The 15,479-nt window shown below is 49.6% G+C and overlaps 1 protein-coding gene across 3 annotated transcripts; it reads right to left on the reverse strand.

The window, feature by feature from the left end:
- Window positions 1-778: 778 nt before the first annotated feature.
- On the reverse strand, window positions 779-15,277 carry DHX58 (DExH-box helicase 58). Of its 3 annotated transcripts, none has more exons than XM_036835292.1 (13): window positions 15,071-15,277; window positions 14,703-14,871; window positions 14,291-14,492; window positions 13,717-13,907; window positions 6,995-7,111; window positions 6,282-6,408; window positions 5,915-6,106; window positions 4,960-5,222; window positions 4,265-4,414; window positions 4,007-4,168; window positions 3,099-3,289; window positions 1,672-1,768; window positions 779-1,369 (listed from the first exon to the last, which is right to left on the reverse strand). In XM_036835292.1, exons 2-13 carry the CDS (start codon window positions 14,868-14,870, stop codon window positions 1,184-1,186), a joined length of 2,046 nt encoding a protein of 681 aa, XP_036691187.1. In that variant the 5' UTR covers window position 14,871; window positions 15,071-15,277; the 3' UTR covers window positions 779-1,183. The 3 variants fall into 3 exon arrangements, with proteins under 3 accessions (XP_036691187.1, XP_036691188.1, XP_036691189.1); XM_036835293.1 differs by having other exon boundaries at window positions 15,146-15,172; XM_036835294.1 differs by having other exon boundaries at window positions 806-1,369; window positions 6,995-7,069; window positions 15,071-15,178.
- Window positions 15,278-15,479: the final 202 nt, after the last annotated feature.

A 15,479-nucleotide genomic window follows, 5' to 3' on the forward strand; every position in this document is an offset into this window, starting at 1 on the left:
ACAGGGACTTCCCTGGTGGTCCAGTGGTTAAGAATCCTCCTTCCAATGCAGGGGACGCAGGTTTGATCTCTGGTTGGGGAACTAAGATCCCACGCGTCACGGGCAGTTAAGCCACAACTAGAGAGAAGCCCACGTGCCACAACTAGAAAGAAACCCACATGCTGTAACCAAGACCTGACACAGCCAAAAAATAAATAAATAAAATAAAATTAATTAATTAAAACAAAACTAACTAAAAAAAAAGAGAGAAATACAGCACAAAGCAGATTGGTGGATGGGGAAGGGGAAGAGGATTACATTGGGAACAAGGAAGTTTTGAGGGTGATGGTGATGTTCACTATCTTGATTGTGGAAGAGCATACATACGCTAAACTTATCAAACTGCACACTATAAATATGTACAGTTATGTCAATTATACCTCAACACATCTGTTTTAAAAATACCACCCATTGGGGCTTCCCTGGTGGCACAGTGGTTGAGAATCTGCCTGCTAATGCAGGGGACACGGGTTCGAGCCCTGGTCTGGGAAGATCCCACATGCCGCGGAGCAACTGGGCCCGTGAGCCACAACTACTGAGCCTGCGCGTCTGGAGCCTGTGCTCTGCAACAAGAGAGGCCACGATAGTGAGAGGCCCGCGCACCGCGATGAAGAGTGGCCCCCGCTTGCCACAACTAGAGAAAGCCCTGGCACAGAAACAAAGACCCAACCCAACACAGCCAAAAATAAATAAATAAATAAGTAAATTAATTAAAAAAAAAAAATACCACCCATTTTCTACATGAGTTCTACTTCTTTATTTTTAATTTACGGAGAATCTCAAAGAATACAAGTGGCCTTGGCAGGGAAGGAATGTTGAAGCCAAGGGAAACTGGCGATGCCTAGTACAGTGGGGCCATTTTCTGCCTCAGTTTCCCCCCATCAGCTCCATCCATTGCACACGAAGGTGTCTGTGTACATGTAAGGGGGGTCTGGGATGAGCTGCGGCTCTCCAGCTGCTTCCTCAGTGTGGGAGTCCAGGCCAGCCTGGGTGCCCAGGGTTCCTCTGTGGCTGGTCAGCCGGGAGCCTGGAGCTGGTGACTCTGGAGGGAGGGGCTGGACCCAGGCTTTGCCCAGGAGATGGTGGCTGCTGTGGATTCTCCCGCCCCCTGCAGGCTACAGCAGGCACTGCAGGGACAAGATGGTCAGTCCAGGGAGAAGTCTGCCAGGCTCTGGGCACAGTGCTGCACGTAGTCAAAGTCAGGCACGGTGAAGGGCACGCGGGACCACTTCTTGGACTGGACCCGCCCTTGCGGTGTCTCCAGCAGCAAGCTGCGGACTTTGAGTACTGGCAGCTTCACTGACTTGTAGATCATCTGCAGACCCCAGCCCTGTGGGTGGGACAGGGATGGCCAGGTCTGCATCTCTGTCCTCAGACTGGGCTTCTCTCCTCAGGTTGGAGTTCATGAATGCTGGGCCTATGTCTCCCACCTCAGCCTGAGAGCTATCTCCCCCATCACACTGTGGGCTCCCTAAGACAGAGGTGGAACTCCTCTCCTCAGATTGGGAGCTCCTGGGGCAGGGCTGCCTCCCCCATCCCAGTGAGGGCACCCTGATGGCAGAGGCTGGGCTTCCTCCCTCAGACTGAGGACTTCTCAAGACTAGTGCTAAGGGCCACGGCCCCAGCACTTACCTCCCCACAGTTCCTGCAGCTAATGACGCCCCCAGGCCTCCAGTCCTTGAAGACTCTGTTGATGACCACAGGCTCATGGGAGATGGTGTAGTAGATCCTGGAGAAGAATGGGAGTGGCCATAGCCCTCATGGACCCCACCCCCCAACCCCAGCCCCAGATCTCATGCCCTCCTGCCTGCTGAGCCTGCGCCTGGGCCTTGGGCCTTCCTGCCTGTCGAGAGGTTACACTCACTCTGCCTATGCTGCCTCCACGCCACCCTCTTCTGCCCAAGCTCAGGCCTCAGCACTACCCACCCGGATGATTTCAACAGCCCCCCAACAGCTCTCCCTGCCCCATCCTTCCATCCCATTCCATCCTTACTCTCAACCCCACGTCATCCTTCCACCAACTGCCAGAGTGACCCTCTACAAATGTACATCTGACCCTGACATTCCCTTGCTCAAAATCCCTCCAAGACTCCTCATTGCCTACAGGACAAAGGCTAAACTTTCAGGCCCAACCTTCAAGGTCCTCCACAGGCCAGTCTGTGTTCCTTCAGAATCTCATCCTTCACCATCTCTTCCACTCAGGTCAACCAGAATTACTCCCGTTGCATCATCCCTGCGTCTCCTCATCTCACTTTCCAACCCAGTGCATCCTTCAAGACAAGTCCTAGTTGAAATGCTACCTCCTCAAATGAGAGAACCTGTGTGAAGATCCTTGGCATAACAGGTACCTAATAAATAATGAATGGATGGAGGATGGGGAAAGGTTACCCTCTAGAGGGTGGAAGATGAGGGGATGGCTCAGGGACAACCAGCCCCTCTTGATGTCTTCAAAGTAGGTAGGACCACCTGGTTGGGGAACCAAGATCCCACATGCTGCGGGGCAATTTGGCCCAGGCGCCGTAACTACTGAACCCATGCGCCTCAACTACAGAGCCCATGTGCCTCGACTACAGAGCCCATGTGCTGCAGCTAATGAGCCTGCGTGCCACAACTAGAGAGAAGCCCACGCGCCACAACGAATAGCCCACACGCTGCAACAAAAGATCCCGAGTGCCGCAACTAAGACCCAATGCAGCCAAAAATAAATAAATAAATATTAAAAAACAAAAACAAAGTAGGTAGGACCAGGGGGCCAGTCTGTGGCCCCTCAGCATTTGGCATCCTGAATTCCAGCTCTTGCTCAACCACATAGTGGCTGTGGGAGCTTGGGCAAGTCACTTAGCCTCTCTGAGCCTCTGTTTCCTCACCTGTAAAGTGGGGTGATGATAAGACCTGTCTACTCAGACTACTGTGAAAATGCATACTTGGTAGTTGTTAAAATGCTCTTTAACCTTCCAAACCCTCAAAGCACTGTCTGGCTGGGAGGGATTCTCCATCTCCCATCATACCCTTCTTCTCTCCCCGCTTCCCATCCCGACAGCCCCTTGTACAGTTCTCACGAGAAGTTGGGGTTCACGTTGACGTGGTGGGTACCCTCGACCCTCCGTAGGTCACTCCCATAGCCCACGGGCACCGTGCAGTTGACACAGAGGAGCCGCACGTGCTCTGCCAGGAACTTGTGCTGGTGACTCTTCCGCTGGGCCGCCTGGGCTGCCCGCTTGGCCAAGGCTGCCCGCTGCAGATCCTGGATCTGGGGTGGGAGGGGACACGGGGCATGGCTGGGGCCTGAGAGACCTGACCCCAGGAATGCTCCCCAGGGGGACAAAGGGCTCCCAAAGACCTCAGATTATTAGCACCCAGAAGGGACTTCCTCAACCATCCCTGGAGTTTTTAGCAAGCAGCTCTGTGGAAAAAAATATGGGGGTGGAAAACAATATGAGAGGAAGGCAAGTCTTTTTGCTGAATCTTTACTCTCTCTTTGGAGGATTTCGTGCAAAGTGGCTTCTTTTAATCTAACATGGGGCACCGTTAATAATTATGCTGGGACAACAGGAGTAAATAGGGACCATCCTGAACAAGGCTGGACGATGGTGACCCTGCCTCAGGGGAACTGATTTAAGCCCTGGTTCTGGGCTTATTTTGTGGATGTGTCTGTTTGTTTCCCTGCTGCCTGGTTCCAGAAGGGCTGTAAGGCGGCTCTCACAGATACGCAAAATATTTGGTGATGAGGATAAATTCAAAGCCCTGGATAAGGCCTGTTTCCAAGGCATTTTGGAGAACAGCCATTGCTTTCCCTGGAAGCCCCACCCCAGCCTCTACCTTTCCCTTCATTCAAATCTTCCCCAGGTGGGCCAGGCTAGCCCCCAGAGGAAGGGGGACCAGGGGAGTGCATGTGTGTGCAGTCAGAGACCTTCCAGGCAGAGTCCTCAGTCCCCTTCCCCACAGGGTACTCAGGCTGCCCACAAACCCTGTCCTGGTACTTGGCCTGGTCCATCTCCTGCACAGCAGCCACTGCCCGTTCCATCAGAGTCTCCAGCGCCTCATTGGTCAGCTCCCGCTTCAGCTCCCGACTACCTTGGGCCGCCACAAATGAGTATACACTTTGGCTGGCCCGGGCACGGCCCCTTGCCTGGGGAAAGAGAAAACAGAGGGGCCTGAGTGGGGCTGGGGTCCTACACAGCATCCTTTGAGGGCTGTTTTGGGGAGGGATGGATGCTTTGGGCACCTGGACCATGGAGATCTCATTGGTCAGGAGCCCATAGCGCACCACCACATTGCACTGAGGGATGTCCAGCCCCTCCTCTGCCACACTCGTAGCCACCAGGAGGTTCAGGGTACCAGTCCGGAACTTCTGGATCACTTCTTGCTGGTCCCTCTGGGAGGAAGTGGGGGAGGAGAAAGAGGATGGTAAATGAGGTGGGTTCAGGCCTATCTTCCTGCCAGCCCAGCCTCTCCTGGTTTAGCCCTTTTACTCACAATCTTGTCCCCTTTCCCTAGGAACCCTGCGTCCCCACCTCTATCTTCAAGTAGCCCCAGGACCTTGCTCATCTTCCCAGGTACCCATCTAACCCCTGTCTCCCTTAGGAGTCCCTAAAGGTCCCTGCCCCTCTACTCTAGGAGCTCTCAGGACCTATTCTTCTCATGCAAGGGACCCCAGACCCCTGATTCCCTGTCCTGAGGACATCACTCGCCTCTCCCTGCAGATCCCCAAGCCTCTGCCTCTCTTCCCCCAGAGATCTCCAGATTGGGGGAACCTTCAACACTGGGGACCTCAGTGTCTACCTCTCCACCCCACCCCCCAGCTCTCTGCCCTCTGCCTGGAGCTAATCAGTCCCCCATTGCTCTGTGCTGAAGAGTCCGTCCCCTCCCTTTCTCCACTAGGGAAGCCCCACCCTCAGCTCCTTTCCCCAGAACCCACACCTGAGTCATCTGGATCATCTGAGTGCTCTGGCTGCTGTTCCCAGCCCCAATCAACAGCTGGGGCCTGATGTCCACTGTCTGCAGGCCTGGCTGCTGCTGGAGCCAGAGCAGGAGGGAGTGAGCACTCTGGCGGGTCCGGGTGAAGATGATGCCCCGGGGGCTGTCAGGGCTCCTGAACTGCTTCTGCAGGATCTCTTCCAGCACCGCCAGTTTCGGGTTCTCTGGGCCACAAGTTGCCAGGTGGGCCAGCTCATTCTTGTGATCTGCCAGAAAAGCCCAAAACAGAGGCGCAGGACTCAGGTCTGGAGGTGGGCAAGGCATGGGTTGGGCGTGGGGGACTCATGGGGATAAGATTACAGGAGTTGGGGGTCGGGGGGTGCCTGACGACACCTGCTCCTGCCTAATTCCCCTGAACAGCACCAAAAGCACACTTAAGGATACCCTCTGCCTGCCCAGCCTTAAGGCCGGCCAGCCTTAGGTCGGGGGCCTACAGTGTAGAATCCTTTGCTCACATACCTCATCCAGTACCCCTCTTCAACCCAGCTACCAGGATGACCCTGAACATTTTCATGCTAATCTTTGCTCCCCGGGTTTGACTCAACTCAGGTCTCTTCAGAAAGATCCTTGCCCTCCAGCCTGTGCTGAGGCCTCCTCTAGCCTTACATTTCATCCTCTGACCACCTCACTTTCCCAGTTTAAAGGTACCACACATCCCAAACCTTCAAGGACCGTCCCAATTAAATGGTTCTTTAAAAATCTCTGTCAAAAACATGAATTAGTTTTTATATCTGTGCAAACCTTCACAAATGAGGGCATATTATCTTTTGTCATATCCACGCTCTTGACTTTTGGTTAGAAAATTAGGGCCCCAGTACCCTCGTTGGCACCTTCCCCACCCACGTTGGCACCTGCGTCCTGGCTGGCCTCTGACCTTTAGTTCAGTTGCGAGCCTCACCATCAAACAGCGCCAGCAGCCAGCGCTCGGCATGCAGGATCTGGGTCTTAGTGGTGCGCTCCCTGTCGTAGAAATCCTGCAGAGTGGCCAGGGCATCCACCGCACGGACCGTGTCGTGGATGAGCAGTGCGTCGTTGTAGCGACGCAGGTGAAGCGCGTACACCCGCCGCTCCTGGAGCCCCGCCTCAGCCGCTGAGGGAGGGCAGGGTTCGCAGGGCCTGAGTGGCCACGCCCCTCCAGGGCCCACTTCCGCCTAGACTACGGGGGGGGGGGGGGGGGGGGGGGGGGGGCGAAAGGCTCCGCCCAGGATGGCCCCGCCCCGGACCGCCCCGGCCGCCTAGCCCTTCCCTAGAACGGCCCCTCTCACCATCCCGGCTCAGCTCCACCACTTGTTGCTCGTAGGTCTGCGTCCCGAAGTCCCGTCTCAACTCGGGCATCTCCAGATGGTCGTGGATTTGGTCCATGAGCTCCTTCAGCATGTCGCCAAACGGCTCCTGGACGAGAAGAGTGAGGGTGTGAGGGGTTTCCCACACACATCGGGGGAATGCACCCAGTGGGGACGCTGATCTCCGGGTGAAGCTGCGCCGCTACTGCTGGCACATCGGAGCTGGACAGGTGGGAGCCCCAGAGGGAGGCCAGCCGGGGTGTGAAAGGAGTCCGGGCTGGAGGCAGAGGTCGGGGTCCTGCACCCCGCCCCTGCTACGTCGGAATCCTTGACTTCTGGCCTGAGCACAGTGATGTCTAGTCCTTGTCCAGCCCTGTCATAGCAGACACCAGACAGTGTCTGCACTGCAGGAGAGAGCTTGGAACAGCCTCAGCACAAAGTGCCCCAGCTTTACGGTTTGCAAAGCATGCCCAGGGTTTTGAGAGATGCCCAGGGTGGCATCTGAGTCAAACAAAACAGCAGGCTGAGGGCATGGGCTGTATCTGCCCCATTTCACAAAAAGGGGAGATGGAGGCTGAGACAAAAGCAAATAACCTGAAACCACAGAGCTAGTGAGGGTGGAGTCAGAGCTCAACCCCAGGTGCCCTAACTTCACACCAGACCCCACCCCCTGCCACGGCCCTTCCCCCATGCACCTGGGTGCGTCTGTGGCAGAGGTCGTACTGTTTGCAGGGCTGGCGGCTGTGCTCCTGCAGCTGGGAGCGGTAGTCCTGGGGTGACATGATGCGCCACGTGTCCAGGTTGGCACAGAGCTGGGGCAACAGAAAAGGGTTCACTGGAATGGGGGGTTCTGTGGGGACAATGAGCAGAGCTTTGGGGCAGGATGGGCTGAGGCAGGGCCACTGGGAGTGGGGACTCATGTATCAAGAAATAGTTATTGCCTTCCTTCTCTATGCCCAGTGCTGTTCTAGTTACCAGGGATACAGAGCATCTTACATTGGAGTTGGGGAGACAGATGATAAACAGGTAAAGAGTAACAGAATGAGGGACTTCCCTGGTGGTCCAGTGGTTAAGAATCCACCTTCCAATGCAGGGGACACGGGTTCGATCCCTGGCCCGGGAACTAAGATCCCACATGCCGCAGGGCAGTTAAGCCCGCATGCCACAACTACTGAGCCCGCGCGCTCTGGAGCCCGTGCCCCATAACTACAGAGGAGCCTGCCCACTGCAATGAAAGATCCCGCATGCCGCAGCGAAGATCCCGTGTGCCACAGCTAAGACCCGACGCAGCCAAATAAATAAATTTAAATTTAAATTAAAAAAAAAGAGTAACAGAGGCCACAGCAACAGTCAGCTCTACCCACCACCAGAGCCTCCCATCAAGCCTCTTAGATAGCCTCAACCACCAGAAGGCAGACAGCAGAAGCAAGAAAAACTACAATCCTGCAGCCTGTGGAACAAAAACCACATTCACAGAAAGATAGACAAGATGAAAAGGCAGAGGGCTATATACCAGATGAAGGAACAAGATACAACTCCAGAAAAACAACTAAATGAAGTGGAGATAGGCAACCTTCCAGGAAAAGAATTCAGAATAATGATACTGAAGATGATCCAGGACCTCGGAATAAGAATGGAGGCAAGGATCGAGAAGATGCAAGAAATGATTAACAAAGACCTAGAAGAATTAAAGAACAAACAAACAGAGATGAACAACACAATAACTGAAATGAAAACTACACTAGAAGGAATCAATAGCAGAATAACTGAGGCAGAAGAACGGATAAGTGACCTGGAAGACAGAATGGTGGAATTCACTGCTGCGGAACAGACTAAAGAAAAAAGAATGAAAAGAAATGAAGACAGCCTAAGAGACCTCTGGGACAACATTAAACGCAACAACATTCGCATTATAGGGGCCCCAGAAGGAGAAGAGAGAGAGAAAGGACCAGAGAAAATATTTGAAGAGATTATAGTTGAAAACTTCCCTAACATGGGAAGGGAAATAGCCACCAAGTCCAGGAAGCGCAGAGAGTCCCATACAGGATAAACCCAAGGAGAAACACGCTGAGACACATAGTAATCAAATTGGCAGAAATTAAAGACAAAGAAAAATTATTGAAAGCAGCAAGGGAAAAACGACAAATAACATACAAGGGAACTCCCATAAGGTTAACAGCTGATTTCTCAGCAGAAACTCTACAAGCCAGAAGGGAGTGGCATGATATACTTAAAGTGATGAAAGGGAAGAACCTACAACCAAGATTACTCTACCCGGCAAGGATCTCATTTAGATTTGATGGAGAAATCAAAAGCTTTACAGACAAGCAAAAGCTAAGAGAATTCAGCACCACCAAACCAGCTCTACAACAAATGCTAAAGGAACTTCTCTAAGTGGGAAACACAAGAGAAGAAAAGGACCTACAAAAACAAACCCAAAACAATTAAGAAAATGGTCATAGGAACATACATATCGATAATTACCTTAAACGTGAATGGATTAAATGCTCCAACCGAAAGACACAGGCTTGCTGAATGGATACAAAGACAAGACCCATATATATGCTGTCTACAAGAGACCCACTTCAGACCTAGGGACACATACAGACTGAAAGTGAGGGGATGGAAAAAGATATTCCATGCAAATGGAAATCAAAAGAAAGCTGGAGTAGCTATACTCATATCAGATAAAATAGACTATAAAATAAAGAATGTGACAAGAGACAAGGAAAGACAATACATAATGATCAAGGGATCAATCCAGGAAGAAGATATAACAATTATAAATATATATGCACCCAACACAGGAGCACCTCGATACATAAGGCAACTGCTAACAGCTATAAAAGAGGAAATCGACAGTAACACAATAATAGTGGGGAACTTTAACACCTCACTTACACCAATGGACAGATCATCCAAAATGAAAATAAATAAGGAAACAGAAGCTTTAAATGACACAATAGACCAGATAGATTTAATTGATATTTATAGGACATTCCTTCCAGAAACAGCAGATTACACTTTCTTCTCAAGTGCGCACGGAACATTCTCCAGGATAGATCACATCTTGGGTCACAAATCAAGCCTCAGTAAATTTAAGAAAATTGAAATCATATCAAACATCTTTTCTGACCACAATGCTATGAGATTAGAAATCAATTACAGGGAAAAAAACGTAAAAAACACAAACACATGGAGGCTAAACAATACATTACTAAATAACCAAGAGATCACTGAAGAAATCAAAGAAGAAATCAAAAAATACCTAGAGACAAATGACAATGAAAACATGATGATCCAAAACCTATGGGATGCGGCAAAAGCAGTTCTAAGATGGAAGTTTATAGCTATACAAGCCTACCTAAAGAAACAAGAAAAATCTCAAGTAAACAATCTAACCTTACACCTAAAGCAACTAGAGAAAGAAGAACAAACAAAACCCAAAGTTAGCAGAAGGAAAGAAATCATAAAGATCAGAGCAGAAATAAATGAAATAGAAACAAAGAAAACAGTAGCAAACATCAATAAACTAAAAGCTGGTTCTTTGAGAAGATAAACAAAATTGATAAGCCATTAGCCAGACTCATCAAGAAAAAGAGGGAGAGGACTCAAATCAATAAAATCAGAAATGAAAAAGGAGAAGTTACAACAGACACCGCAGAAATACAAAGCATCCTAAGAGACTACTACAAGCAACTCTAGGCCAATAAAATGGACAACCTGGAAGAAATGGACAAATTCTTAGAAAGGTATAACCTTCCAAGACTGAACCAGGAAGAAACAGAAAATATGAACAGACCAATCACAAGTAATGAAATTGAAACTGTGATTAAAAATCTTCCAACAAACAAAAGTCCAGGACCAGATGGCTTCACAGGTGAATTCTATCAAACATTTAGAGAAGAGCTAACACCCATCCTTCTCAAACTCTTCCAAAAAATTGCAGAGGAAGGAACACTCTTAATCTCATTCTATGAGGCCACCGTCACCCTGATACCAAAACCAGACAAAGATACTACAAAAAAAGAAAATTACAGACCAATATCACTGATGAATATAGATGCAAAAATCCTCAACAAAATACTAGCAAACAGAATCCAAAAACACATTAAAAGGATCATACACCACGATCAAGTGGGATTTATCCCAGGGACGCAAGGATTTTTCAATATACGCAAATCAATCAATGTGATACACCATATTAACAAATTGAAGAATAAAAACCATATGATCATCTCCATAGATGCAGAAAAAGCTTTTGACAAAATTCATCACCAATTTATGATAAAAATTCTCCAGAAAGTGGGCATAGAGGGAACCTACCTCAACATAATAAAGGCCATATACGACAAACCTACAGCAAACATCATTCTCAACGGTGAAAAACTGAAAGCATTTCCTCTAAGATCAGGAACGAGACAAGGATGTCCACCCTCACCACTATTATTCAACATAGTTTTGGAAGTCCTAGCCATGGCAATCAGAGAAGAAAAAGAAATAAAAGGAATACAAATTGGAAAAGAAGAAGTAAAACTGTCATGACATGATCCTCATGTTTGAGGATGACATGATACTATACATAGAGATTCCTAAAGATGCCACCAGAAAACTACTAGAGCTAATTAATGAGTTTGGTAAAGTTGCAGGATACAAAATTAATGCACAGAAATCTCTTGCATTCCTATACACTAATGATGAAAAATCTGAAAGAGAAATTATGGAAACACTCCCATTTACCATTGCAACAGAAAGAATAAAATACCTAGCAATAAACCTACCTAGGGAGACAAAAGACCTGTATGGAGAAAACTATAAGACACTGATGAAAGAAATTAAAGATGATACCAACAGATGGAGAGATATACCATGTTCTTGGATTGGAAGAATCAATATTGTGAAAATGACTATACTACCCAAAGCAATCTACAGATTCAATGCAATCCCTATCAAATTACCAATGGCATTTTTTACGGAACTAGAACAAATCATCTTCAAATTTGTATGGAGACACAAAAGACCCCGAATAGCCAAAGCAGTCTTGAGGGAAAAAAACGGAGCTGGAGGAATCAGACTCCCTGACTTCAGACTATACTACAAAGCTACAGTAATCAAGCCAATATGGTACTGGCACAAAAACAGAAACAGAGATCAATGGAACAAGATAGAAAGCCCAGAGATAAACCCACGCACCTATGGTCAACTAATCTATGACAAAGGAGGCAAAGATATACAATGGAGAGAAGACAGTCTCTTCAATAAGTGGTGCTGGGAAAACTGGACAGCTACATGTAAAAGAATGAAAATAGAATACTCCCTAACACCATACACAAAAATAAACTCAAAATGGATTAGAGATCTAAATGTAAGACTGGACACTATAAAACTCTTAGAGGAAAACATAGGAAGAACACTCTTTGACATAAATCACAGCAAGATCTTTTTTGATCCACCTCCTAGAGTAATGGAAATAAAAACAAAAATTAACAAATGGGACCTAATGAAACTTCAAAGCTTTTGCACAGCAAAGGAAACTATAAACGAGACGAAAAGACAACCCTCAGAATGGGGAAAATATTTGCAAACGAATCAACGGACAAAGGATTAATCTCCAAAATATATAAACAGCTCATTCAGCTCAATATTAAAGAAACAAACACCCCAATCCAAAAATGGGCAGAAGACCTAAATAGACATGTCTCCAAAGAAGACATACAGATGGCCATGAAGCACATGAAAAGATGCTCAACATCACTAATTATTAGAGAAATGCAAATCAAAACTACACTGAGGTATCACCTCACACCAGTTAGAATGGGCATCATCAGAAAATCTACAAACAACAAATACTGGAGAGGGTGTGGAGAAAAGGGAACCCTCTTGCACTGTTGGTGGGAATGTAAATTGATACAGCCACTATAGAGAACAACAGCCACTATAGAGAACAGCCACTATAGAGATACAGCCACTATAGAGAACAAACTAAAAATAGAATTACCATATGACCCAGCAATCCCACTACTGGGCATATACCCAGAGAAAACCATAATTCAAAAAGACACATGCACCCCAATGCTCATTGCTGCACTATTTACAATAGCCAGGTCATGGAAGCAACCTAAATGCCCATCGACAGACGAATGGATAAAGAAGTTGTGGTACATATATACAATGGAATATTACTCAGCCATAAAAAGGAACGAAATTGAGTCATTTTTTGAGACGTGGATGGATCTAGAGACTGTCATACAGAGTGAAGTAAGTCAGAAAGAGAAAAACAAATATCGTATATTAACACATGTATGTGGAACCTAGAAAAATGGTACAGATGAACCGGGTTGCAGGGCAGAAGTTGAGACACAGATGTAGAGAACAAACGTATGGGCACCAAGGGGGGAAAACTGTGGTGGGGTGGGGATGGTGGTGTGCTGAATTGGGCGATTGGGATTGACATGTATACTGTGATTTGTATAAAATTGATGACTGATTAAAAAAAAATAGTAATGGTAAAAAAAAAAAAAAAGAAAAGAAAAAAAGAGTAACAGAATGAGAGAATTTCACATAGTGTTAACTAGCTCTGAAAAAAAAAACTGGATGGTATGAAAGAGCACAGCGGGACTTCCCTGGTGGCGCTGTGGTTAAGAATCCGCCTGCCAATGCAGGGGACACGGGATCGATCCCTGGTCCAGGAAGATCCCACATGCCACAGAGCAACTAAGCCCATGCGCCACAACTACTGAGCCTGTGCTCTAGAGCCCACGAGCCACAACTACTGAGCCTGCGTGCCACAACTACTGAAGCCCGCGCGCCTAGAGCCCGTGCTCCGCAACAAGAGGAGCCACAGCAAAGAGAAGCCCGCGCACCGCAACGAAGAGTAGCCCTTGCTCACAGCAACTAGAGAAAGCCCATGTGCAGCAATGAAGACCCAACACAGCCAAAAATAAATGATTAAATAAATAAATTTATTTTAAAAAAAAAAGAGCGCAGTGATGATCAGGGAAAACTCTGAAGCCGTGACATTTAAGCTGCTCCCTGAATGACAAGAAAGAGCCTGACAAGTAAAGTGCAGGGTAAAGGCATTCAGGGCAGAAGAAATGGCAAGTGCAAAGGTCCTGAGACAGGACAAGCCTGACATGCTTAAGATACAGAGAGAAGGCCAGAATAGTGGGAGTGAGGGGAAGGGTGCAGGAAATGAGGGTGGGAGGTAGGCAAGGCCTAGATCACATGGGACTTTGTAAGCCAGAGTGGACTTGGGAGATTATTCTAAGTGCGACAAGAAGTCATTCGAGGCTGGAGCTTAGGTGGCGAAGGGGCTTGAACCCTGCCTGGGGGAGTCTGGAGAGGGCTGATGGGCATGGGGTAAGGCAGGACAGGTTAGGGAGGTTTCTGGTAGGAGGGTCACAGGGGCCAAGCTGACCTGCAGGACGTGGTCAATGGCCCCATCGAGCGTGGAGGCCCCGCCAGTGCCTGGCGAGGCTGTGAGACCCAGGACCTGCGGCAGCGGCCGGGTCCTCTGGAATTTAAGCTCCAGGTACCGGCTCAGGATGACGTTGTAGACGGTGTCTTTGTGCGTATGGTGACACTCATCCACCACCAGCAGGGAGAAGGCTGGAGGCACACAAGAGAAGGTTATTACCTAAGTTTGCAAAGCCCTTCCTCCCATAAGCTGTTTCACATAGTCCCCACAACTCATCTGAGAATCCCCTCCTCCCTTCACAGCTTGCAGCTGGGCCGCAGAGAATGGGCCAGGCAGGGACGATTTACCTCCATTTTACAGATTAGTAAACTAAGGCTCAGCTGGGGGAAGGTACTTGCCCAAGATCCTGCACTCTAGCCAGGTCTGTTTCTACTGGGGTGTATGCTGGGGTTTGGTGAATGGGGAACCCCTCATCCCATGAAACGTCCCAACACCTTTACTAGAACAGGAGCCCTGGGGTTGGCAGGCAGGGGGCCTCAGGGGTGCGCCCTTTCCCCCTGCCCCCAGCCCTCACCGTTGAGCTCCACATGCTCCTCCTCCTCCAGGCTGGTCAGTGCCTTCTGCAGCAGCTCAGCCGTGCAGATGAGCAGGTCATGCCTCCGGGCCACGTGGCCAAAACCAGCTCGTGGCCCCATGTCCCCACTCAGGGTTGTAATGGTCCAGCGTCTGCCCAGCATGCTGCTGAACTCCTCACAATGCTGGGTCACCAGGTGCACCTGGGGGTGGAGAATGAGATGGGGAGAGGAAGCTAGATCAGGGCCTGGGGAATGGGGGGAGCAAGGTGACCCCCAGGACATGGCTGAGTTCTGAAGTGGGTAAAAAGACAGGTGAGCTTAGAGATGGTCACAGCCGCTTTGGAGTTCTGGAGGGTCCTGAGAGGCACCCGAGGAGTTGAGACGCCGCTGGGGGGAGGGCAGGACACTCACCCTGTTGACCAATACAACCACCTTGGCTCCGTCTACAGTCTCTAGATGCCTCTTGGCCAAATAAGCAGCTGCCCTGGTCTTCCCGGAGCCCGTGGGCAGCCAAATGATGATATTCTTGCCCTCCAGGGCAGGCATGATCACCTCCCACTGGTAGGGTCGCAGCTCCATTCTGGAAATGGCAGGGAGCTCAGACCACTGGCCCTCCTGGCCCCCTCCCAGGCGCGGCACCCCTCAGAGCCACTCTCCACTCCTGGCCAGCTCAGTCTTGCCTAGGGAACTCCCTGTGCCCCGGACTCTATCCAGCTTGAGGGAGAAGGGAGCAGGGCAACGGTGGTTGGAGAAGGGGGCAGGGCAACGGTGGAACCTACCGGAAACCTGATCTGGGCAGGGGGAAAGGCTGAGTACCGCAGACCACACTTGCCCCGTGCCAGCCCGGATCTCACCTGCAGCCCCGCCGGCTTAGCCCAGAAGCTGCTGGGCTCCGCTGAGAAGGAAATGGAAACTGAAACTGAGGGGAGGAGCCAGCCCTGCAGAAATCAACCTGGGAATCTCCCTTCGTTGCCCCACAGAAAAAACTTTGTTTGCTTCAGGGGGCCAGTGGGTGTGGGGGAATACGGTGGGTGAGGGGGGAGTGAGAGGGAGAGGAGTGGGGGGAGAGGGAGAGAAGTGCCGCTGACAGCAAGGCACCCTCTCCTCCTCGGTCCTGCTAGCCCCTCCCCCAGGAGTGGAGTCTCCACCTGGACCAGGAGCACCCAGCAGGGAGAAGTGGGTGGCTGC

This window comes from Balaenoptera musculus, chromosome 20, assembly GCF_009873245.2.
Source record: "Balaenoptera musculus isolate JJ_BM4_2016_0621 chromosome 20, mBalMus1.pri.v3, whole genome shotgun sequence".
NCBI lineage: Eukaryota > Metazoa > Chordata > Mammalia > Artiodactyla > Balaenopteridae > Balaenoptera > Balaenoptera musculus.